Below are 25,556 nucleotides of genomic sequence, written 5' to 3' on the forward strand. Positions count from 1 at the left end.
ATCAACACACACTGCCCTCAATGTAGGGTGACTCCAAGGCTTGTGGGAGTGCAGAAACTGCAGGCAGAAGCAAGACAGGATTTGAGGAGGCCGATGGAGAAATGGAAGGGCCCCAGACAAGCAGTAAGGGGCCACCTTGGCCGTGGAAGCTGGAAGACAGACTTGCTGTCCTCGCCTGGACTCTGCCTCAGGCCCAGCAGTCTCTTAAGCCCATATCCCGAGGCCAGCCTAGCCTGAGGTCTCACAGAGGCCTTTCTGGCCCTTGCTCTGGGTAAACCCTTCGCCACACCCACAGCCCTCACCTTCTCACTAGTCTTAAGAATACATTGAAGGGAAGGTCACTGCGGTGCTATTTGTTCAGCTGGGTGGGCTCAAGGTAAGCCCTGTCTACTAGGTGGGTAGCCTCTCTCTGGAAGGGGACCAGGTCGGAGCCTTGCCTCTCCAGCACAGCATTGAGTCCAGATCTTAGCCCTCTCCCCAGAAGAGAGCCATCTGACAACCACGTTGATTTTGAAAATCATTTTAAGCTCAATTCTTACTGTCTCTGAGGATGTTTTCTACGGAGAGCTTCATGGGCCCATTTCCTTTTTCTTTTTTGAGATAGAGTCTCCCAATGTAGCCCTGGCTTTCCTGGAACCGGTTTTGTAGCACAGGCTGGCCTTGAATTCATTCACCTGCCTCTGCCTCCCAAGTGCTGGGATTAAAGGTGTGTCTGAGTCAGGGTTTCTATTCCCGCACAAACATCATGACCAAGAAGCAAGTTGGGGAGGAAAGGGTTTATTCAGCTTACACTTCCATACTGCTGTTCATCACCAAAGGAAGTCAGGACTGGAACTCAAACAGGTCAGGAAGCAGGAGCTGATGCAGAGGCCATGGAGGGATGTTCTTTACTGGCTTGCTTCCCCTGGCTTGCTCAGCCTGCTCTCTTATAGAACCCAAGACTACCAGCCCAGAGATGGTCCCACCCACAAGGGACGTTTCCCCCTTGATCACTAATTGAGAAAATGCCTTACAGCTGGATCTCATGGAGGCATTTCCTCAACTGAAGCTCCTTTTTCTGTGATAACTCCAGCTGTGTCAAGTTGACACAAAACTAGCCAGTACAAGGTGTATACCTTCAACCTCTCACCCCCCACCCCAGCCCTGATGAGTCAATTTTTAGGGAAAGGATTTTGACCCAAATCTGACAATTCTTTGCTCTTTCTAGCATACTAAGTGGTGTTTGGGGACCTAAAAAGAAAAGTTAATTTTGTGTGTGTGTGTGAAAGTTAGTTAGGCAACCAGTCTGGGTGTCATGTCAGTGTACACTGTGGTCAGACAGGCTGTAGACTAGGGTAAGGTGATAACCAGCCACCAATGGGAAATCAGAGACTAGACAGACTGACAGGTCAGTGGCCACAAGTTGAAAACACGAGATTGGTTGAGCAGGCTGCCATAGACCAGGGTAAGGTAGGGAATGGATACGGGAGGAATGGCATTAGAGAGCAGGCCACATGGCCGTGGACTGAGATGTCTGGAAGGGAGGACCTCAGGAAGGCAAGGCAGTCATGTACAAGAATCAAGAGGCAACAAAGCAGGCTACATTAGGGTGAGACAGGCAGCCACACCAACGCATGCTATGGTATGGGACATGCTTGGTGGAATAGGGTCAGGTAGGCTAAGCGGCAGACTGCTGGTAGGCCAAAGGTAATCTGATGAATAGAGGGCTCACAGTCCAGGTAACAGCCTGGGCGTCCATGTGGATGGACTAGGGTAAGCTATGGAGCAGAGTGGGCTTGCAGGCAGATGGGTGACTTGGAGAAACTGGTCTGCTGTGTGGAGCAATGGCGGCCAGAAACATGATCTGCTGACAGCTTGGTAGATGCAGGCTAGGAAGGGGGGCTGCTAGAAATGCTTATTGGCAAACCAGGAGGCGGGGCTGGCCTGAGGAGGAGACACAGGAAACAGGATAAGCAGGTGTGGGAGACAAGCGGGGTGTTACTGCAGCACGCTGGGTAGACCGGGGGTGCGGGGGGGGGGGGAAGCAGCATGCGGCAGGCCAGGTCATGGGGGGGGGCTAGAGGACCACAGCGTACCCGACAGAATGGAGCGAGGAAGGCAGTGCCCCCTGGGGAAAGTTGCACTCGTTGGAATGGGGTGGAGGGCAGCGGCACAGGATGGCAGAAAGCTCGTGAACTAGGCAGGTTGCAGGCCAAGAGGCTCCGAATCAGGACGGGTTACAGTGATATGGCTGGATGAATTGGGCAAACGGGCAGCCTAGCACAGAGGACCATGCCAAGGGAATCTGGGGAAAGGCCCTGGCAGGCAGGTTAGTTGGCCATACAAGAGAGTACGTTGGGAAATGGCACTGGGAAGTGGGTAGTGGGAGTAAAGTGAGACGTGGAGGCACGCTGGGATTGCTTAGGGGCCTCTGGGATCAGCCTCAGAGGCAGCTCAGGACTTAGCTTACTAGTGTGTGTTGGTTAACACTAACTAGCCAGGCTGGTGGGGCAAGACAACATGAGTTAGGATAAATGTAGGCTGATGGGTGGGGCAGACCTATGGGTTGCCAAGGTTCCTTAGTAGCCTAGGAGAATATTAGGTAGTTGTGCTGGCTAGTTTTCTATCAACTTGACACAGACTTGAGTCATCTGCGGGGAGGGAACCCCAGTTGATAAAATGCCTCATTTTAAGATTGGGCTTCAGGCAAGCTTGTAGGACATTTTCTTAATTAATGATTGATGGAGGGTCCAGTCCCTCCAACTGATAGGAGGGAGCAGGTGGTCCTGGGTTCTATAAGAAAGCAGGCCGAGCAAGCCAGCAAGCAGCAGCAGCAGCAGCAGCTCTTGAGTTTGCTTCCTTCCCTCAGTGGACGTTAACTTGGGATATGTAAGCCAAATAAGCCTTTCGAGTGGCTTTTGGTCATGATGTTTCATCCTAGCAACACAAACCCAAACAGGCTGAAGAAAATGACTCGGGAAGAGAGCTGTCTCTCTGGGTTGGTTTTCCAGAGTCAAAACCACTCTGAGAGGATGAACTGTTTTTTGCAGGTGACACATCTTAGGGTAAGGAGGCCCTCGCTCTCAAGGATATGAGAGTCAATGAGGGGGAGGTGTGGGCTGCTGCACATCAGCACTAAGGCTGAGCTGAGAGTTAGGAAGCCAGCTGGACCAAAAGTTCTTCTCAAGGCTCATCACATCCATTCCTAACAAGAGCACAGGGAGCCAGGCCACCTCAGAGGCACACAATGAAATTGGTGAGAGCTGAATGAACCCAGCCCTTTCCCTAAACACGAGCCCTGTGTTTTCCTAAAATCCACTCCATGCACAGCACACACACACACGCACACACACACACACACACACACACACACACACGCACGCACACACACACCACACAAAAGACATTACTTTATGAAAACATTTATTGAGGGTGCTGAGTACTGTTAAGAGGTGGATTATTTCTGGGGGACAAAAGCTTTTCCTCTGAAATTCTGAGCCAGAATTTTCTGTTCACATAACCGGGACATGTCGGCCAACATAGTCCCTACAGCAAAGGGGGGTGTCCCCTGAGGAACTTTCCCAGCTCGACTCCACAGGAGATTTTGGCGCAGTTCTGACTCTCTGTGGGACGCGGATGGGCGAGGCTGTAAAGCCTCACATTTCTGGGGCTGTCTGGCCCTTTCTGCCACGCATCTCTTTTGATCAACAAAAGCAGCGGCCTGATTGTGGAACCTGGGACTTGGCACTTTAGAGACCGGTGCTGGGGGGTGGAGCTGGCGTCCCTGGACTGGGTCTGTTGGGACGCAATACTCTCTCTTCGGCTTAGTTTTTACAGGCTTGGTGGGCGGAGATACGGGCACGCGGGGGCGCATGGTATCTGCCGCACCATGCCTGTGCCCCGGTTGCTCCTTGGGGACCTTCCCAAAGTCTCTCAGGGCTTTCTGAGCTACAGTGTTCCCAGGAAAGGTAGCTCTCCCCTTTTGTTCCGGGTCGTGTGCTGGTGACGGTGGGGAAGTGCCCCTTTTCAGGAGTGCTTCCTGTCCTTTGCATTTTCTGTCAGGAGAAAGCCACTGGAAAAAGTGTTTGACCTGCTTCCTGAAGTGATGCTCAGGAGGAGACAGGGCCTTCACGGGCGGTGACGGTGGGATCGGTCTTTTCCCATGATTCCCCGGGGTCGGGCTATCCTGCGCACGGTGAATCTTCCCACTGGGTTGTAACGTCTCAGGCCCTGCAACCCCTTCTATTTTCCACGACCTCTTGGCAGATTGAGGGCTGTCCTTGTTCAGACCCTTGCCTAAGGAGTGAGCAGGCATCTCAGGCTCCTGTGGCTGCACCTGAACTGCATTGGTGAGAGCGCTGGAAGGCATCTGATCATGAATGGGTAAAGGTGTGTGAGTGAGTTTATCTGAGACAGGGAGCATGACTTTTGGGGGCTCTGAAGCTTGGATGGGCTGACGGTTTTCTGATTCGGATTTCTCCTCCCTGGTCACCTGACAACTAAAGTCAGATGCCTGAATGTCCGGGGGACCTGATATTCCTTCCGGGGCTCTTCCAGCTAACTGGGTTCTTTGTGTGCTTGGTGTATTCCCATCTCCATCTTTAGCACTCTTGCACTGGCTGGCTTTCGAGATCTTGGTAGGTCGTGGTTGAAGGCCACCGAGCTGCTCTTTGACTATGTTACTGACCTTGTTGGATACAAATACGTGTTTGTCATCCATCTTTGTCCCTTGAGGCCCCTGGACTATTTTGCTAGAACTTAGGCTCTTACCCACTGGCATGGGGCCAGCCTTAGCCAACATTTTGGGCACATCTGGGCTGGGTTTTTTGGCTTCTGACTCCTTCAGGATGGTGGTGTCTAAGACAACAGATGTCTGCTGCACGCCAGGCACTGTAATTCTGTGTACGCTTTTGGTATCTTCATCCTTGATATCAGAAGGTGACTGTCTCTCAGCCTTTTTTTCTTCCTTGCCCACACATGGCTTAAAATGAAGGGGACGATGCTTTAATCTGGACAGAGTGACAGGGACCTGATCCTCATTGGTTCCATCGATGTGGCTTTTCAAATGTTCTTTCGGAGGAGTTTCAAATTTTTTCCGACATTGGCTTACCTGTGAGGTCTCTGAAGATTGATCTGACAGACTGCCTGAGTGGCCCTGTAGGTTCTCATGGTCAGATGGCAGGCTGTTGTCTAGAGCAGTCTTGGAGTTACTGCAGATATATTTTTGGATAATCTCTAGAGTCTGTTCGTGTGCTTTTACTGTTTTTCTCTCTACAGAAACAGACTTCTCTTGGGGGCTTCCAGATTGGTTCGACACAGTGTTGGGCCAGGCTTTGTTGTCTTTGTGCTTAAAGCCAGAGAGCCCAGAGCTGCTCTTAGATGCTTCTGAAGGGTCAGGATTTGCCCACAGCTGCGACTTATAGATCCCCTGAGGCAGGCCCCAGCGCTGTAGGATGAGCCTCTTTCGAAGGTGCTGCTCGAACATCTTCTGGAACCCGTCAGCCAGGGGGAAGTCTCTAGGAGGAACGGACCTGGGAGTTTGGAGCTTGGAGGACTTTATGGCCAGGGAGAGCTTTGAAGGAAGGAGGGAAAGTTCTTCCTGAGGTTTTTGGACCACAGAGGGTAAAGCCCACTCCCTCTCCGGGTCTTTCGCCATCATGTTGTACTCTAGGTGGTGGATTTCCGATTGCAATAGAGCTTTTGCCTCCTGGGATCTGCGGAAATACACACCGCAAACCCTAACCTGAGATTGAGAGGACGGTGACGGCCCTGGGAGTGTTTGAAGCTGGGAGTGGGGTGTGGCAAGCTGGATGCTCTGGTACTGAGATTGAGTCAAGGTCTGTGATTGTCTCTCAGGCAAGGGCAGAGGTGAGGGGGGAGCCAGGGCCGGGGAGTCTGTGGTCCTGTTGAACCAGATGCACATGGAAGAGCAGTGAGATGACAGTGTAGTGATACAGCTCATGGACTCGCTGTGGAGATAAGGGAGGCCCCAGAAGTGCTGCATGGGCATGGCCTCTAACTGGCCCCCAGAGCTCTGCACTTGAGCAAGCCCCTGCTGAGGATTGAGCTCGCTGAGTATGACTCTGCTGCCCCCTAGGGGAAAGGAGGCTCCTAGGTTCTGCTCAGCAGTTGGTTCTGCTTCTCCTTCCCTGTCCTTCAGTGTAAGAACGTCAGCCTGGCTTTCCTCTTGTCTCTCAAGTATTTTCAGGACTTTCTGGGGCACTGTGAAATGGGGTGAGGCTTGTCCCCGCCAAAAATCTTCAGAAGAGCAGTGGTTGGGTATCTCTTGGTTAACTAAGCATTTTAACTGGGATGGGGAGGAGCTCTGAGCACCAGGCTGCTGCTGGTAGGACACTGGCAAGGCATCACAAGTTGTTGTTGCATGGAGAAACTGGTCACCATGGCTGCCAGCCAAGGAGAGAATGTCTTCCGGTCTTAAAGGCCCTTCTGTTTGCTGAGCTGCAGGATGTGCCACGGAAGGAGACTTGGGAAGTGGGTGAGGTAGGAGGTGATCCAGTGGGAAACCAGTGCTTGTGAGAGTGGGCTCTGGTGGCAGAGAGTCACCCTGTGGTGTGCCCAAAAGGGTGTCTTCCAAGGGGGTGAACGTGCTAGTTGAGAGAATGGAGGGAGGAGGGGGAGAAGGTGCAACTGAAAAAGATGAGAGCTGATATCCCGAAGGGCTTGGGGAGAGGGAAGAAGAGAGAGTGAATGAGGCCTCAGTCACAGAAGCTGTGGAGGCCATGGAAGCCATACTGGATGCAGAGGCAGAGCAGTCTTCTAGGCTGGCCCATGAGAGCAGTCGCCTGACCTTCACTGTGGCTCCATTGCACACATCACAACGGGGATCCTGACAAAGCGCTTGCCGGAAGTAGAAGGGGTCGTAGAGCTGCCCACAGGGGCTGAAGAACACACAAAGTTCAGATCTGTAGTCAGGACCTGGGTTCCAGTTAGCTTTACCTGTCAACTTGACATAACCTAGGCTTTACCTGAGAGAAGAGACTCTGTGGAGGGATTGCCTAGATAAGACAGGCCTGCGGGAAGGTTGTCTTGGCTGTTTGAAGGCCCGGCCCATCCCTAGGCAGATGGTGCTGCCGTGTTTAAGAAAACTAGTTGACTATGAACCTACCTCCACTTGAGCTAGCAAGCAGTACTCCCCACAGTGCTTGGATGTGAAGTAGGTTGCTCACATCCTTGCTTGGAGGCAATGATGTGTACAGTAGCAGTCAGGTCTGCCTTCAAGTTCCTGCCTTGACTTCCCTCAACAAGTGAGCATGGTCTGGATGTGTAGGCTGAAGGAAACCTTTGTTCCTTAAAGTCCCTTTTGGTTAGGGTGTTTTATCACACCGACAGATTCAAAACTAGGACAACCAGCACGCATAAAAAAGAAGGTCTACCAGCCCATTTGGGGTGCGGATACCCGAAGCTTTTGTGCTTATTCCTCTTGCTCTGTCCTTGGCCACCAGGGAGGCTGCAGTCTCACCCCATACCCCCAGTTTATACACTTATTCCTTTGCTCCTTTAGCTATCCCTTCCCATGACAAGAGTAGGCTATGCTAAGTCCCCGGGACACATTGACCTTGGGGTGGGGTTTTGGGGGGACAGGCGGTGAAGGAAAGGCGTTAAGAGTCACCTTTGCACAACAGCTTGCAGCTTCCTCCGCTCCCGAGCTTCTCCATGGAAGTTTCTGAATTCTGGAAGGCAGGGGTATGGGTTGTTTGGAATGAAAGACAAAGATGTGGGCATCGCATCTCTTCTAAGGGAAACACCTGAGCTACTGTAGTCTGATATCAGGAAACAGGAGACGTGGTGACGTCACTGGCAACAGTGCCAGCAACACCTGCTCACCCGTGTTTCTTCACGAGCATCAGTCATCTCAGTCTCCCGTGTTTCTTCATGGACACCCCACACAGGAGCTCCCAAGCTGGGCTTCCTCAGAGATGGCTGAGCATCCAGGTGTGAAGTACACACATGATACTAGGAGTGGGAGCTGGGGCTCCCAAATAACCCGTAGTCCTCCCTAGATGCCTCCTGTGCTCACCGCATGGGCAGCACCTACTGCCCAGGTCAGGTATCATTGCTTCCTGCCTGTGGTGAGCTGAGGGGGGACACAGGGCTCCTCCTCAGTCTTCTCTGAGGGCTCTATTGCCAGGGACAGAGTGTGTGCCTGGTGACGGAATAGCCTCAGATCATGGAACTGGACGCTTATGGAAATGACAGGAAGAAAGAAACTGGGGTGGTAAGACCTTCGAGCTGGGAGCCTACCATTAAATGACGCTCTCCTTTCCCGCTTAGCTCTGCCTTGTTGCTGTGAACAAAAAGAAAACATATTTTTTTTCCTGATGTTTTCCCTAGGATCCCCAAAACGTCCATTAACCAAGAACATTATAATTTCCCATCAAGCGAGTTTAATGCCTATCTTTATTATTATTTACTTTCAAAGGTAATAGAATATTTTCAGGTTTTTCCTTCTTTAGGAAAAACAAAGGAAGATTTTCATCTGCAAGTTTCAGGCTGGGAATATCAAGATGACGTCCTGAGCTGAGCAGCACAGACTCTGGGGCCAGGGCTCTGGTGATGCTGCCCCTGAGACACTTTCAAAGCTCAGGCTCCAGATTCTGCTCAGAGGTCCCTTGTAGCCATAGTTGGAAGGCCAGGAGAAGGGGGCTGAAGGAACATATTGAGGCAGGACTGGGGCCTGGGACCCAATGTCAGCAGACACAGTTCTCTTTTAGAAAGCCTGACGCCTGGAGCCAAGCCATTAAGACCAGGAATGGGTGCTTTACACTGGACATGGACACCCAGGGAGGGAGGCTATAGATCAGATGAAACTAATGCCTTCCATCCCAGGCTTCCTGCTCTAAGTCCGCAGTGCTCTCTCCTCTCCACAGTATCGTAACAGCTCAGGTACTGCGCTCAGACAGCCAAACTCACTGGATAACATGAAAGTAGAAAAAGCGACTACAAAAGAAGAGAGTGCCCCCAGGAAGTCTCCGTACAGCCTTACCTTCCTGACTCCTTGGCTGGTCTGTGTGGGTAAGAAGGGTTTCAGTATCAGGTACCTTAGGAACAAAAACAGCAGCCCAAGTACACTCAGAATGATGCATTTGGGGTAAATGTCCACGAAGATGGAGCCAATGCTCAACCATGATTCCTTAGCGCTAGTTAGAATGGAGCTATTGAGAATGGAGAGAACCTTTTTCATAGTGTGAATCTCAGGGGCTGCCTAAGGCAGCTGAGAGCTGAGGCTGTAAGTGGGCAGGCCTGCATCACAGAGCAGGGAAGAGTCATAGAGCCATTGTGAGGGCGGGGAGGAGGCTAAGCCCTCAGTCCCCGCCCCGCCCCACCCCCACCCCAGCCCCTTCATGCCCCCACCCTGATTTCATCACTTCTACAGGGAACTTTTCCGTTTGCTCCCTCTGTGTCTGGGGCTTCACCACAGGCCTTCACTGTTTGCAGCTCTTGAACTGGACCCACGTAGTTCTCCTGCCTACAAACCCTGACATGGGATCTTCCTTGAAACGTTTGCTGTTGTTTGGTTGGCCTCAACAGGAACACTGTCTTCCCACATATCTTCAGGACCATTTTCCCTCTCACCAAATTAGCTACAAGACGGACTTCCTTTTCCACGTCTTTACTTGTAGAGATCCTGGTAGGCAAGCTGAATAGACATGGGAGAACTTGTGCGAGCTTGAGTAGGCTGGGCACACAAATGCCCAATGACCAACTTTTGTGTTTGAGTCATCTTGCAGTGTCTTCAGTCAGAGGGACAGACTAAAATCGCCAAGCTGTCATAAATTCGGGATATACATAGTGAAAATTTCAAGCCTTCTTTTGAATATGATTACACTGTTTGCTTTTGGTGGCCATGCAGTTGGGAAGCCAGGTCAGGAAGGATTCGGGTTAGTCACAGAATGGGCTGTGTTGGGTGGTATAGGATAGAGAGGGGGACAGTATCAGATAGCAGTCCACCTAGCTGCAGTCTTAGGAAACCCAGCAGGCTGTGTGATCTGTGGATTGTTGGGAGTTAAGTATGCTTTACAGACCTGGATGAGGTAGAGATCCTGGTAAGCAAGCTGAATAGAAACCAGAGAATTCTTGTGAGCAGGGGGAACTGTATACAAACGGATACATTGTATATCTATTTTGGTAGGCAAATGTATATTTGTGGGATGGTCAGGCTGGGTAGAGTTGAGCACCTGGGGATGGAGCAGTCTGGGTAGGAGGGAAGCTGAGGGACGGTGTGTGTCAGATCCTGGAAAAGCAGGTAACTATTGGATGGCGGGGTGAGCTGGCAGGTCAGCAGGAAGTGTATCAGGGTGAGATGAAGACCAGGGATGACAATGATGGTCGGTTACTGTGAACTAAACTGGGTTGGGGAACTGTATTGAATATGGTGAGATAGGAACCAAGGCTTCTGGGAAGACTAGGCTAACAAGTGGAATGGCAGAGTAGGCTAGCAGTGTATGTTGATGATGGGGTACTCTGAGTGGAAGAGGGCGAACTGGGGAGTATGACAGCCTGGAAGACTAGGATGTGGCTGGTGGTCAGGTGGCCGAAAAAGATGTCATAGGTCTAGGTCTAGGGACAGAGCAGGATAGCATACTAGAGGGCCACAGACTAGGGTGAGATGGGCGTGTGACAATACGGGGGGGGGGGCAGGACATGGCCTGATACACTGACCAGTGTGATTTTTGAACTGGCTTTCCTAGAAGGTAGGATGAGTAGGAGCAGGTGAGGTGAGGTTTGGTGTGTGTTTGGTGTGCACAGCAGGTATAGAGGACTTGGCACACTGGGAAGACTGGGGTGAACAGGGGAACAAGCAAGGGCCACCATGTGTCATCACTATAGTGTGTCAGGGAACAAGGAAGGCTGTGGAGACAGGCGGATGCAGATATGGTGAGAACAGAAATGACTGTTGAAGGCTAGGAGGTAGGTTATAAGAACAGGTGTCACAGCTAGAGGGGGTGACACCACTGAGAGCCTGGAGTAAGTCAGGACATTCTACAGAGTAGGGATTGGAGTGAGTGGTGGCACCAGGCACTATTGTGACACTAGAGATGGGAATGCTGGTGGGTCATGTGACTTCATAATTGGGATTTGGGCAAGAGCTCCATGAGAGGAAAAGGGGTCCAACTGCTTGGCATCAGACTAGGGTGACTTGTGGAAGTTGGTTGACTGGCAGCTCGGAAGGTAGGAAGCTAGGCGGAGATGGGGAGCAGTAGGAGCTGGGCTGGGTGGGACGGGAAGTGTGAGACATTGAGTACTGTGGGGTCAGGTATAGAACAGGTTGGGTACTCTAGTGTGATGTAGTGGAGCAAACATTAGTGTCTTGGTTAGGTTTTCCATTGCTGTGAACAGACACCATGACACAAGACAACTTTTACAAATGACGGCGTTTAATGGGGGCTGGCTTACAGTTTCAGAGCTTCAGTCCATTATCATCATGGTGGAAAGCATGGCAGCATCCAGGCAGGCATGGCACTGGAGAAGTGGAGAGTCCTACATCCTGATATGAAGGCAGCCAGGAGAAGACTAATGGTCTGAAAGCCCACCCACCCCTGCAGTGACACACTTCCTCCAACTAGGCCATGCCTCCTAAGAGTGTCACTCCCTATGGGCCAAGCATATTCAAGCTACCATAACTAGGGTGTGGGGTGGGTGTGGGTGCGGGATGTTCTGAATGGCTCGTGGGATGTCCTTCCCACTGATGGGATCATGTGAGTGTGTGTTGTGTCTGACCAGTAGATCACAACCTGGGTTCTAGCCTGGAAAGGCATTTTGGAAACCTGGAAGAGAAGAGGGGCTGGGCTGCGCGAGATAAGGAAGGAACCAAGACAAAGCTCTCTGCTCAAGGTTCAATTTTTACTATTTCGGCACTCAGTTATAAAGGAAGTGGGAGGGGCCCAATTCCCGCCAAATAATCTTGGAGTCCAGTAGCAGGGTGATCACGTGATGGCTTCGGAACAGCAAAGCTGCAGGTTCCAGCAGTGGGCGTGGCAGAACGATTGAGCTGGCAAGCTCCACCCCTGAGCAAGCAGGTTTCAGACTGGGGGAGGGGAGACTACAAGTGTGGGCACTGGGCAGACTCACTTATCAGAAACATCAAGGACAGACTGCAATTGGTAAGGTGCATCAGGGTGACAGAAGGACAGTGTGCAACTTTGGACTACAAGGATTTGGGTTACAGTGTTTCAAAGTCTTACATTGAGACTCTTGATGCATTTGCAGCTTCCTGGTGTGTGGGGTGAGAAGATGGGGATCTAGTTTAACGTTCTACATGTAGACACACTCTGTCTGTTGAAGATGCTATCATCGTCCTAGTGAGTATTTCTTAGGCCTGGTGGGTATTGGGGGTTAGATCCAGGCTCTTGTGCCTGTGCTGCAAGCACTTTAACCAACTAACTAGCCCACCTCCCAGCTCCTGGATCTTAGATTAGTATATTAGATCCCTGTTTGACATACTGAGTCCTAAGTTGGGGCAGTGATTCCCTCCAACGACTAAGATTACACCTTTTAAAAGAAAGAGCTCTTTTTTTTTTTTTTGTAGGGTTTGGAGATGTGTGTGCATGTATTTGTGGGTAGATGTATGTGCACACCTGTGTTCAGATGTATGTGCATGTGTGTGCATGTATGTGGTGGGATCAGAGGTTACTATCTTTTGTCTTCTATTTTAAAAACTGAGTGTGTTATTTAATATTTATGCGTGTATATGATGCTTGCATCATTTCTTTCACCTCCAGTTCCTTCCCAATCCTCTCTCCCAACTCCTCCCACAACTCCTCCCACAACTCCTCCCACAACCCCCCCCCCCCCAGAAAGGGATTGTCCTTTCTCTGCCAGCCATCAGCTCTCAGTCGCTCCTCAGAAGGGATGAGGGTTCATAAGCCACTCCCCATCATGCTGGGTCTGTCTGGCTCCCTCTTGTGTATGCAATCCTAGCCACAGAGTTCATTTGTACAGTTGTGCTGACATGCCTGGTAAATACAATTTCTCTGAAGACCTCCAAAGTACAGACCTCTTAGTTGCCTCCCTCTGGTCCTTACGACCTTTCCACCCCCTCTTCTGAGCCTTGAGGGGGACAGAATGAACTAAGCGCCCCACGGTTTCTTATTTTCTGCATGTTGGCCAATTCCAACTCATATATATATACTCAGTTTGGGTAGACTACCATCTGGTCAGCAAGTCTCCACCCCCCAGCACTGAGGTCCCAGGCACACGCCACTGCACCCCCCAGCACTGGGGTCCCAGGCACACACCGCTGTGCCCAGCTTTTTATGTGGAGGCTGGGAATTTGACATCAGATCTTTGTGCTTATGTGGTAAGCATGTTACAGACTGAACCTGTGGGTAACCTTGGAGCCACGAGGCCATCAACAGAGTTTAGTTTGTTTCCACCTGATGACATGATCCCTGATGTTGTGGGCTCACTCTCTTCCAGAATTCTCTCAGGACAGAGAAACAGCCACACGGAGGGCTTTCCTCAACAACACAGGAAGGGAAGCCCTGGTGTTCATGCCCAGTACTCAGGAACACTGCAACTGTCAAGGACTCCCAACTTATCCTCAGGCTTTTCTAGGTACCTCAGTCAGCAGGCTCTTGCCCTTAAGCCAGTTGAATTAGGTAGGTTATCTTTTGGATCCAAAGTATGCATCTTTATATATGAGGATGCTCCATGCTTGGCTTTCTGACCCCGGTAAACCTCCTAAATGCAGGCAACTTTCTCTATCTCTCAAGATGCGCTTATGTGGAAACCCACCTGGACTCAAACCCTAAAGTGAAACTAGCAAACCTGCTTAAGTCCCCATGTTAAGTGCAGGACAGTCCAGCACTGGTCTTTCCTGGTCCTCTCCCTTTTTAAAGTATGTCATATGTTTATTGAAAGTGTTAGTCTACTATTCCAGCAACCAGTGTCATTTATATTGTCAAGTTGCATGCTCTACTGAGCCACTTAACACAATTACCTCCCATACCTCAGAGAACACATGCATTTTACATATTTGGTGTTAAAGCCAAGTAAATATCCCAAAGGTTTTGTTAAATGCTTTCTTTCACGCTCAAAATGGGAGTGGCTGATGCTCTCCATGTCACAGAAAAGGAAAGTTAAGTAAGAGGTGAGTATGAAAACTCTGCTTTCCAAAACATCCCAGTGACCCCAAATGTAAGATAGATGAGCAGCTGAGGTTTCCTCTGGAAACCTCAAATTCTCATTAGATGACTAATCAATGTAGTGCAATGCTGCTGTTTACTAGTCATCAATAATCATCAATGCAAATACTGTCTTCAGAAGGCCTGCAATGTTCCCACTTACTGGAACCGCCTGCAGGGAGAACTCTTGCTTACACGAACCCAAGGAAGAAAGGAAATGTATGCTGGTGTAATAAGACCTAATCCTGGTCCCTTGGTTACAATGTTCCTTATTCAGTGGTCAGTCTCAGGCTATGAATGTGCAATGTATTTGATTTGCTTTGGCTTCTCTCAGCTTCCCACACAGTAGGGCTGCATGCAAATTTTATCTGATCCTACAACGAATCTTGCTGCTTCCTACAGGTGACCCACCCAAGGCCTTCAAATTTATAACAGAGCCCGTTTTTATAAACTAGTTTCAGAACTAGAACCATAGCCACCATGAAGGAGCTCTTGCAGTGTGTAACACGATTGGTGTTTCTGTCTTGCTAGCAAAATCTCTCCTCCCCTGCCTTTGATGAAGTTGCTACCACATGGGGTATGCCCATCTGCAGGACATGGAGGAAGGACCCCAGCCAGTAATCAGCAAGCGTGTGACCGACAGCCTCAACCAAAATCCCGCCAGAATTCCATGAGACAACCTGGAAATGGGCTGTTCCCCAATCAAGCCTTTCAATACAGGCTTGTCAAAGACCCCCAAAGCAGAGAATGCAAGGTTCAGAGACCGAGACAATAAGTTAGGTTCTTAACCAATAAATTTAAGGTACCCATAACACCAGTAGATGATGTTTAATACATGCCAGGATCATTGTGGCTCTGGATGGGAGGTGTAAGGAGGGTAGAAAGAGATCCATCCATCCTCAAAGAAACAAATACAGAATCTAGCAGCAGCCCACAGGGACAGTCTCCATGTTGAAAGGACCCTCCACCCCCCACACACTGCTACAGTTAAACTATAGTATTTTTGTGCCACAAAGTCCACTATGTCATGAGCTGATGGATGGAGGAGGTCGTGACGGTGAGAGAATGGCTTCCCTCCCATTGTTCTCTTCTCCTCTTTCCAGTCCTGACTTTTTGATTCTTCTCTTTTTCTTTATTCTCAAATGCAGGGTGGCCATGCAGGCCATCTCTACAGGTGATTGCTGAAGGGCTTTTGTTCTGTGGATTCAGGAAGCCAGCATCCTGGGGAGTTTTCTGGGGCAGGGAGGCTCTTCTTTTCCATCTGAGTGCCCATATGTGTAAAGATACCTCATTTTCAAGTTAGGAATAGTGTCACTGTCAGAGAGAGCAACATGGCTCCATATACAATAGTTTCTGGAGCCTGAGCCAGTCCCAAAGCAGTGCTAATCTATGGACACACACTTCACACAGTGACTACATAGGTCTATAGACACACCACACACACACACACACACACACACACACACACACAGCAACTACTTAGGTCTACACACACACACACACACACACACACACACACACACACCACACAGCAACTACTCAGGTCTACAGACACACAACTCTCACAGTGACTACTCAGGTCTACAGACACACACACATAACTCACACAGTGACTACTCAGGTCTACACACACACACCTCACATAGTGACTACTCAGGTCTATAGGCACACACACACACAGTGACTACTCAGGTCTACACACAGACATACACCTCACACAGTGACTATACATAACTCACACAGTGACTACTCAGGTCTACAGACACACACACACACACACACACACACACACACACACAACTCACACAGTGACTACTCAGGTCTACACACACACCTCACATAGTGACTACTCAGGTCTATAGGCACACACACACACAGTGACTACTCAGGTTTACACACAGACACACACCTCACACAGTGACTATGCACTCAAGTCAGTATATAAGAATGGAAGCATCAGGAAAAACCTTCTTAGCTCTGAGCCCTTTCAGCTGCAGTTTCTGTCTTTTTTATGTCTGTGAAGGGCAGATAAAGAGGGCCTGTCAGATGCAACCCTTTCCCACTAGTGTAAGACTGGAGAGCAGGGCCATCACCACACCCTTCGTGAGGGACAGAGTGATGGCTCTTGTGAACAAGTGACTTTCAATCCTCATAAAGGTAATGAGATCTGAGCGGAAACTTTGTCTCCATCATTGATCCAGAGTTTTGCCTTCCTGCATGCCGCAGGGGACGTCTGTCTTCACTGTACCAAAGATGCCCAGCTGTGAGGGAGGCCCTGTGAGTGCGTAAGGGAACAACAGGTTCATGTGCTGGGTTCTGTAGGTTTTTCCTCACCTGAAACTGTCTGAAGCTGGAGAACGGTCTTGGAGAACTAGTGCTGCTGCTTTTACAGAGGTCCCCAGAGCTTCAAAGCCACCTGCAAGTCCAGCTCAAAGGGGCCTGGCACCCCCTCTTCTGGCCTCAGAACAACCCATAAATACACACATATACACACGAATAAAAATTCTAATTTTAAAATAGGAAGGCAGAGATCTCTGTGAGTTTGAATTCTGCCTGGTCTACACAGCAAGTTCAATTCAGGAGCAAGTAGGGCCATATAATTAGTCAATAATTATTATATATCATCATCATCATAAAAACAAATTAAAAAATAAAACGGGAGATTTCAGAACACATCTCTTAAAAAGCACAAAATGGATACAAGCACAGTTTAAAAGCCGGCCTGTCAGCATGGCCATTTAGCAGAACAAAAACAGCAGTGGGTTCTACAGCAATAGCATTATAGTGCCATGTATGAAACTCCCTCCTGTGGGCCATGCCTGAAAACCCCCTCAGTTGTGTACCAGGAGAGACACTTTGCTCAGCAGGTCCATATCGCCGCATGCAAAGCCCAGCACTTGCCAGGTGAGACTACTGATTTCTGTTATCCTATAGCTGCAGCAAAAGAGCTAGCCAGCTGCAAGTTTCCCAGGTGGTTTAAGACCGTACGTCCTGTAGCCATGATGGGTGGTGTCTTCAGCACTAGGGTGTTGGCATATAGTTGCAGTGGGTGACCAAGCAATGGCAACAGCCTGGTGCTGATTTGGAGATCTCTGGAGCAGCTCTGAATAAATTTGTAGGGAGGTATCCCAAGCCTTATGCATATCCCTGTAGACCTGGGCTGCTCTCAGCCTTGGCCGGAGAAATCTCTTTTGGCAGTGGGCAGCAATGAGTCTACACAGAGATACAGAGCTGGGCAAGGTGCTGAGAGTGAGAGACAAATGCTCCGCCCTAAATGTCACCAACAGGAAACATCAGGGAAGAGAGAGTGAGGAGGTATTACCTGCAAAAGGTCTATACAAGGTCAGGTCAGCCACAATCCCACCATGGGTAGAGTAGACAATATTCACGCCCCACCCCAGACTGAGGGGGTTCTGGTAGCGGGGAACTGCTGTGGAGGAAGAGCTGTCTTTTAAGAGACGTATTTATGGGGCTGGAGAGATGGCTCAGTGGTTAAGAGCACCGACTGCTCTTCCAGACGTCCTGAGTTCAAATCCCAGCAACCACATGGTGGCTCACAACCATCTGTAATGGGATCCGATGCCCTCTTCTGGTGTGTCTGAAGACAGCTACGGTGTACTCATATACATAAAATAAAATTTATGTGTATGTCTCCATGTCTGTCACCTGTGTGTGAGTGCCCACAGAGGTCAGAATTCATTTCCCCTGAAGCTGGAGTTACAAGTGTTTATAAGCTACCCGCTGTTGTGATGGGAATTGAACTCAGGTCCTCTGGATGAACAACAAACACTTTTAGTCCCTGTTTGAAGACTCGGCCACTAGTAGGTTTTGCATGCTCCAAAGGATGGTCTTCTCCCTCCGAGCCATGGGCAGCACTCACTGGCCTTAGTGGGCTATATATAAAAGGCATGAAGTTGGGAGGGGCTGTGTGTTAGAGAAACACTGGGGCAGGATGTTGGAGTAGATATATTCCATTATATATACATATGAAGTTCCCAAAGTAAAAACCATGTTTCTCAAACCAGCGATATCAAACTCTTCAAAACTGAGCTGGAAGGCCACTGTCCAGCACCCTTGCAGGGACCAGACATCTATTTGAACGGATCCCCCTTTCACTAAGCATCTTCTGAAAAGTTCCACAACCTAGGCCCACAGTTCAAGACACAGAGCACTCCAAACTGTCAGAAGAAACATTTATTCCTGGATCTGTTAAACAGATTATTTCTCATCACAGGGCGTATGGTTCTAAAAATATTTTTTAAAGAAAATTTTAGACAAAGACTAGATCCTATTGTGGAAGCTTTCTCGTCTACCCTTTCCACAGACGGTCCGGGTGAAAGGTCACTGAGCCTGTCGCAGATGTGCAAAGCGGGAGGTATAGGATGCACCTTTATGCAAGCGGAGCTTGCACAGAACTCAGACTCTCCGGAGCAGAGGGAGGGTACTCAAAAGGTAGGGGATGATGTCTCTGTCCAAGGCTCAGCATATGACTTGGACCAGGGGTGATGGCTGTCTGGGGACAGGAGCAATTACTCGCTTCTTCTCCATGATGGCCATCGGCAGCCCCAAGGTCGGAAGGCTGTCCCTTGAGCGCTGGCTGAGCGAGCATGCTCGTCTGGCTCCACTCCAAGAACTCGGAGTTCTGCCCATACAACAGCTTATCTTCCAGGAGTTTCCCAAGGGATGCCATGAGTTCGTGAGCTTCTGGGGGCCCGCAGCTCATAAAGAGAGCCCCGTCTTTCTCCGATCTATGTCTTGGGCTGTCTTTGCTGGAATAAAGCCACTGGAAAAATTGTCCTATCTTTTTTCTGAAGTAACTGTCAGGAGGATGTTCCCTCTTGCTTGATTTCTCCTTACTAGGTTGGCTCTTCTTTCCTGCTTTGGGTGTCTCTAATTCCTGAGGGTCGCTTCTACCATTTTCTTTTCTGGATTTGGGCAACGACAGTCTCTTCTGAGCTGGCATGACATTCTTTAAGAATCTTTTGAAGACACTGGGCTCCTGCCACGGATCCACACTGATTCCGGTGCTATACATGTGGCCTTGTGTGTCCCAGAAGACGGAGACGTCTGCACTAGACACGCTGTTGGAAGAAGACGGCAGCGAGAAGCTGTCTGAGACAAAGGATGACTCGTCCTCCCAGGCTTCACTCTGGCTCTGTGGCTGATCCTCCAACTTCGACCTTAGTTCCTTAAACAAGTCTGGTGCTGTTGGCTCTTCAGGGACTGACATCTTTGATGGGCTCTGCCCTGTGGCCACCAGGGGGCTTGATAGACTCTCATCTTCGTCTTTTTTGGTGGAACTTTTTGACTTGATTATAGAATCAGACCCTGACCGAACAAACAGCTCCCTGGCCTTGAGTATCATCTCTCTGAGCATGTTGGGTGTCACCGTGTATTTTGGATTCTTTTCTACACTCTGTCTGCTTTCAGCAGTTACTAGATGAGAAGCAGAACTTGCGCTCTCATTCTCTGAGTCAGACAGAGTCACGTCTTCCTTTACGGGCTGCTCCTGTCTGGGTCTGCTTTGTAGATCAGTCTCGTTCTGGCTCAGGTCTGGGTTGCTGGGCCTGTCATCCTCAACCGTCTCTGAAACATCCGAGGTGGGGCTAGAGACTGACTGTCTCAGGGACCTCTCTCCTTCGCTGTCTACATGTAAGAGGGTGAGAGAGTAATCTGTGGTGGGGGCTGAGTCTGTGGTTTCTATCTTGTCTCCATGGAGAAGGTCGGAGCTTCCCCTGAGGGGACTGGGAAAGTTACTTTTCAAATCCAACCCAGGAATACTGTTTAATGATAAGGGGAGATCAGACTGAGGAAGGGGCCATGTTTTTGCTTCTCTCAAAATATAGAATTTTATGGATTCAATAACCTTGATGGGGAGGCCCCATTGCTGACTCACACGGAACCTTATGAGATGGGCTTCCAGCATCTTCTGGGTCTTGTGATCAAGAAAAGGTATTTCTGGAATAGCAGTATCACAGTGAATCTTTCCCAGGGGTGATCTCCAGAGAGACGCATCTTCATCGAGCCATGAACAACACACCACGATTGGAATCCGACCCATAGTGATCTGCCAGCACTTCCTGCTCATGTGCAACCTCAGAATGCTTCTCATGTGTCTTTGGTCCAAGTTCTTCTTTGAGATGGTGAGCTGTTCATTTTCCAAGCTAGTCCTTGAGTGACACACTGACTCCCCCTCTGTCTCAGGGATAGTCTTCAAACCATTCAGTATACAACATCCTGAGATCATTTGTGTGTTGTCTAATGGGCATTTCCCTAGGATCTGGCCAAGGTTCTTGGCTGCATCCTTTCTTAGCTGTGGCTTCATGGGGACCTTCACGCAATAACTCTCCGAGTGACTTAGTTCTCCATTCCCAGGGTCAGCACAGATGTTGCCCCAGTGTACGCAGCATTGAGACGTAGCGTATTTGTAGCAGTATGAAGATACTCCTGTTGGATTGAACTGAGTGTTCATCACTTCTGGCACTCCTGGCCTATTGCACAGCTCGAAGCACGAGGGTGAGGTTAGGTTGTTTGGTCCATAGGGGTCCAGGTTGTTCTGATGTTCACTGCTGAAATGAAAAAGGCCAGACCCGGGGACGGAGACATAGGTCTGTGAAGACTGGCTGCCCACGGGAAAGCTGTGAACTGGAAGACCAAGGGCAGTTTCATATTGCTGGCACTCAGGGACCAAACCCCACAAACTGTCTTGAGGATTCTGCACCAAGTGATATTGCAAGTGTCCTTTCCCATTTAAGACGTCAGAGACGGTCCTGGTCTGTGGTATCTGAAGTGCACTCCCACAGGGTAGAGATGGCAAGGCCATGGAAGACAATGGAGATTGCATGTGGACCTGGGGCATTCCCTCAGTAAGAGTCTGTGGCTGGGGAGCTACCTTAGGCAAAGGTTGAGGATGGACCAGGGTGAGGGGCTGGGGAAGGGCTGGAAGACCATGACTCAGCACTGGGGCTGAAGCTGTTTTACAGACCCCATTGAACAGCACAAGGCAAGGCTCTGGTGAGTAGCTGCTCGCAGGAACCAGGAGAGTGGCCATGATGGACTCACTGTGCAGAGAGGGGAGACCCCAGAAGAGCTGGCTGTGTTTCTGGCCCAGGTCTCCCTCTGGGATCTTCACATACAGGACCTGGTCATAAGCCCCAAAATACTTCCGTTTCCCTTTCAGCTTCAAGTTGATTTTTGGGACCTGGGTGTCTAGGTTAGTGACAGTCGAACCCTGCGAATTCCACAGGGCTGTGAGTTTGCCTTCTGACCTCTTGGGATCTGGAGAAATGTCATCCCTCTTTTTCACCTCCTCCAGAGTCTGGGGAGACATTTTCTTTTTCATTTGTCTCTTCAAGAGTTCCTGTATGTGAAGAGCAAGAGAGGAAATCGGGCCTGCGCCTCCTTACAAGGCATCACGCAACCCCCCACACAGGAAAGCTTTCTCCTGCCGAGAACCAGCGTGACGATCTCATGAGGTGAGATGTGCGTCCTGCTGAGGAGAGCCATCAGGGTTGGTCAGGGTTGATCTACCTACTGAAGACAAGGTGGTCTGGTTGGCTCACAGGGTTATTCTTCCTAGTGTGAAGCATTCCCAAGGATGGGGGTGTGTGCAGCTGGGGTAGGGAATGGTCACTTGGGATTTCAAATCCAAGGGAGAACTAGGTGCTAGTGTCAGAGAGCTACCTAGTGAGAATGAAAGCAAGCCCCCTTCCCCCACAGGGGTGCCCTGGTTAGGTGACAGGATGGAGGGAGGGTGGGAAAAGGCCCAGGTAGAGGGGCTTAGATTAGGTTCCCTAGAGGTGCCAGGGACATTGAGGACAGCCACAAGAGCTACAGAAGCCAAAGGGACCAGAGATGGGGCACTAGGTACTGGCGATGCCAGGCACAGCAAGATGGCTGACCTCAGCAGGACACAGTAAGTAGCTGCTATCGTGATGCCCACTCACGGGGCTTCAAAGCCCTTGTAAAACGGCCAAAACAAGGAACAGATAGCCATGTGGCCGACCTCAGCTAAGATCACCTGAGGCCTGTCATGGTCTGTCACATCTCTGACCTAGAAAAACTCTCAAGTTTCTACAAAGCTCCGAGCCACTTGTGCTTTCTAGCGACTATCCCTCCCAACACTAGGGTGGGCTGCACCAAGCTCCCGGGGTGCACACACCATGTTACAAAGGCAACAAGGCTAAAGGGAAATTCATGAATCACCTTCCAGAACAAACAACTTCTTTCCTTCTCCTGTTTCTCTCTGGAAAGCTCTCCAAACTGGAAAACATGAACAGTAGTTTATATGGCATTGTGGTTGTTAGCCTCAAATGGAAATTTGGTGGGATCAATAAGCCTTAGAAAGGAGTCCTTGCTCATGGCTGTGAGGCATCTTCTAGATTAGCTTAATGAGATGGGAAAACCCATGCTAAATGGCAGCCCTGGTCAGCAGGCTGAGGCCCTGGACTTCTTTTACACAGAGAAAGCAAGCCGTCATGAATCTCAGCCTCCTGACAGCAGATACAATGTAATGAGCCACCTCAAGCTCCCATTACCCTGGCCTCCCCACCAGGACAGAGTGTATGCTTGAACTGTAAACCAAAGCAAACTCTTACTAGATAGCTTTTGTCACAGTATTGCATTGTGGCAACAGTAAACATAACTAATACAGAAATGAAGGTTGAGACACAAAGACTCTATAAGAGTCCTTTTATGGGAAACAGAAGATACCTGCGTGCTCAGGAGGAGCACAGCATTTTACATGATGATGTCAGGAGACAGAAGTCATGACTTCAAGCAACCAGTGGGCCATCTTAAACTTCTCTTGGCGAGCAAGAAGGACCCAGTGCCCTTCTTACCAACTGCTTCATACCGATTTCTGTATTAGCCACCTCTCTGTTGCTGTGATAAAAATAGCAAGAGCAAAGCAACTTGTAGATGAAAGGATGCGTGTGGGTTTACAGTTCCAAAGGATTAAGAGTCTGTTGTGCCAAGAATCTTAGTCAGCAGGCCAGTAGCTATGGTGGCAGGAAGAGTGGAAAACCCACATCTCGAGCCTCAGGCAGGAAGCAGGAAGCAGAGGGCGCAGACTTAAAATGGTGTGAGTCTTTAAGCTCTTACAGTTCTTCCCTGGGGACATACTTTTCCTTCAACAAGGCTATGCCTCTGGAGCCTCACCCAAAGCAACGCCACCTATTGGAGACCAAGCATTCAAATGCCTGAGACTATGGGGCGACATCTCACTCAAACCACCACATTCCAAGAGCCGCTGCTTGGAGAAATGCCCCAGGTGTAAGCCATTTCTGAGAGAGCTGTCTCCTGAGAGGAACTGTGCCTAGAAAATGATGTCATTGGACTGTGGGCCGAGGATCTCGGGAGGGGGCTCCTTGAGGGGCTCAGGTGGAACAGAGCAGGCGACAGCTTTACTACCACCTGCTGCTGTTCTGTTGGTCCCACCCTGTGCTAAGAACAAAAGAATGGGGGAGTAGGGACTCCCCCCCCCCCCCCCCCCGCTTCTCTTGGACGGCTAATATACAAGAACACCGACTTCAAATAACAGTTTCCCGTCCTAACTTTGAAAGACAGTCATCATTCTCAATTGTTCTTTGGGAAACTAAAGGGAGAGTTTGTGACATCATAAAGGGTGCTCTCAGACCCAAGCACTCTACTCTGGGTATTGACTCTGGCCAGCAGCCTCAGCTCAGCACCTCGGAAAGCTCCGCGTCCTAGGGACAGAGCTTAGACTCCTCCAGGCTTTGCTCAGAGTCTCTCAGGGGCCTCTCCACCAGCCCAGCTAAGGAAAGGCCTGCTGAAGGAGCTTGAGAGGTGGGACATGGCAGACTAAGTGTCAGGAGATACTGCTCTTCAGAGAACCCATCATGTGGAACTAAGCCAATGAGACCAGGGATCTGTGCACCCAGAGAGGTGTCCGTGGGCCCAGGTGACAACCTTGGTCCTCCTTGGATCCCCGCCCTGCCAGACCTCATTCCCTAGGGAAGTAGTGCTCTCTTCTCTCCTCAGCATCCCCCTTCAGACACGGAGCCAAACTCTAAACTCACCCAATCCTATTAACCAAGACTCGCTCCAGGGAGTTCACCGCTTCTGCCTCACCTTTCCGAGGCCTTGACGTTTCCACAGCAACAGAATGAAGTCAGTATGAGGTGTGACAGGAACAGGAGAAGCAACCCCTGCACTCAGCAAGGTAGAGTGGGCCAGTGTCCAAGAGCACTGAGCCAAAGCTCAGCCATGGTTCCGTAGCGCTGCTCAGAATGGAGAGCACCTTCCGCATAGTGACTCACACAGCTGCCAGGAGAGCTGAGGCTGTGTGGGCCTCGCTGTAAGCAGCATCACTGCATCACAGAGCAGGGAAGAGTCATAGAGGGTTTGTGAGTGCAGGGAGGAGGGTGAGCCTCAATACTCCCCTCCACCAGCACCCCTCCAAGTCCCAGCCGAGGCATCTCTGCCCAAGCCTGCTGCTCCAGTCCCATCCTGCTTCCCTGTGTGCCCTCTCTCTGGCCAGGGTCACAGTGTGTGTGTGTGTGTGTCTGTGTGTGAGTGTGTTTGTGTCTGTGTCTCTATGTGAATGTGCTTGTGTGTATCTGTGTGTGTGTGTGTAGTGTGTGTCTGTCTTTGTGTGTGTGTGTCTCTGTGAGTGTCTGTGAGCGTGTCCGTGTGTGTGTGAGTGTGTGTGAGTGTTTGAGTGTGTGTGTGTGTGTGTGTGTGTGTGTGGCTTCACCTCAGCTCCTTATGGTTCTGCTACTCTCAGTTATGATGTCACACACCAGAAGGCCAGCAGCTTCTGGAACTGGAATTCTTGCTTCTGGCTGGATTTTTAGTCTCAGGCACAAATGTCTTCCAGTACATGTCACCTATGAAATAGCTTCTTTTCACTCAGATTCATTCCTTTCTACATTTATAAATGCTGATGAGAACATTTTCATGTTCCTGACAGTACTTTCACATCTTTAATCGGGGTGGACTCAAATCGTCAAACTCATATAAAATATAGATTATGCTAAATGGATACAATTGCATCTTCAGGCATTCTTTGGTCTAATTTATTCCATTTATGTTTCTGAAATTAGTGAAACTTCAAGTTAACTGAGTTACACAGACACACAGACACACAGAGACACACAGATACACAGATACACATAGACACATACACATACACACTGACACATGCAGATACACATATGCATACAGATACACAGACACACAGACAGACAGACACATATAGACACACATACACAGAGACAGACTCACAGACACATATAGACACACATGCACACAGACACACAGACACACACACACAAACTTCCTCTCACAAATCAATGTACTGTTCTTGTGTGAGAAGAGTCCATCTTCCCTCCTTTCATTTCTCCCACATACATCATTATTGTGATCTCCATTTCTCCACGTATAGATTGTCCCTGGTCATGTCAGTGATTG

General features: G+C 49.8%; 2 protein-coding genes and 1 long non-coding RNA gene across 3 annotated transcripts; 1 reads left to right on the plus strand and 2 right to left on the minus strand.

Annotated features, from left to right (window-relative positions):
• Positions 1-3,385: 3,385 nt before the first annotated feature.
• On the minus strand, positions 3,386-9,213 carry Spata31d1d (spermatogenesis associated 31 subfamily D, member 1D). The gene is made up of 4 exons (NM_177711.3): positions 8,984-9,213; positions 8,242-8,284; positions 7,610-7,670; positions 3,386-6,878 (listed from the first exon to the last, which is right to left on the minus strand). The coding sequence occupies exons 1-4, from the start codon at positions 9,179-9,181 to the stop codon at positions 3,437-3,439; spliced, it is 3,744 nt and encodes a 1,247-aa protein (NP_808379.2). The 5' UTR covers positions 9,182-9,213; the 3' UTR covers positions 3,386-3,436.
• A 1,897-nt stretch (positions 9,214-11,110) lies between these two features.
• Positions 11,111-14,931, plus strand: 4930528D03Rik (RIKEN cDNA 4930528D03 gene). The gene is made up of 3 exons (NR_045977.1): positions 11,111-11,169; positions 11,397-12,299; positions 14,655-14,931. It is a non-coding gene; the product is annotated as an RIKEN cDNA 4930528D03 gene (long non-coding RNA).
• A 1,702-nt stretch (positions 14,932-16,633) lies between these two features.
• 1700014D04Rik (RIKEN cDNA 1700014D04 gene) lies at positions 16,634-24,332 on the minus strand. Its single transcript, XM_017315672.2, has 2 exons — positions 24,216-24,332; positions 16,634-21,483 (listed from the first exon to the last, which is right to left on the minus strand). The coding sequence occupies exon 2, from the start codon at positions 21,463-21,465 to the stop codon at positions 18,514-18,516; it is 2,952 nt and encodes a 983-aa protein (XP_017171161.1). The 5' UTR covers positions 21,466-21,483; positions 24,216-24,332; the 3' UTR covers positions 16,634-18,513.
• Positions 24,333-25,556: the final 1,224 nt, after the last annotated feature.

Source organism: Mus musculus, chromosome 13 (genome assembly GCF_000001635.26).
Source record: "Mus musculus strain C57BL/6J chromosome 13, GRCm38.p6 C57BL/6J".
In the NCBI taxonomy this organism is placed as follows: Eukaryota; Metazoa; Chordata; class Mammalia; order Rodentia; family Muridae; genus Mus; species Mus musculus.

Coding starts and splice junctions, on each gene's coding strand:
- Spata31d1d (NM_177711.3), bottom strand. CDS start 9,181: ATGAAAAAGGTTCTCTCCATTCTCAATAGCTCCATTCTAACTAGCGCT. Junction 8,285..8,983: donor CCAGCCAAGGAGTCAGGAAG/GTAAGGCTGTAC, acceptor TTTTGTTCACAG/CAACAAGGCAGAGCTAAGCG. Junction 6,879..7,609: donor CTGCAAGCTGTTGTGCAAAG/GTGACTCTTAAC, acceptor TGTGTTCTTCAG/CCCCTGTGGGCAGCTCTACG.
- 1700014D04Rik (XM_017315672.2), bottom strand. CDS start 21,465: ATGAAAAAGAAAATGTCTCCCCAGACTCTGGAGGAGGTGAAAAAGAGG.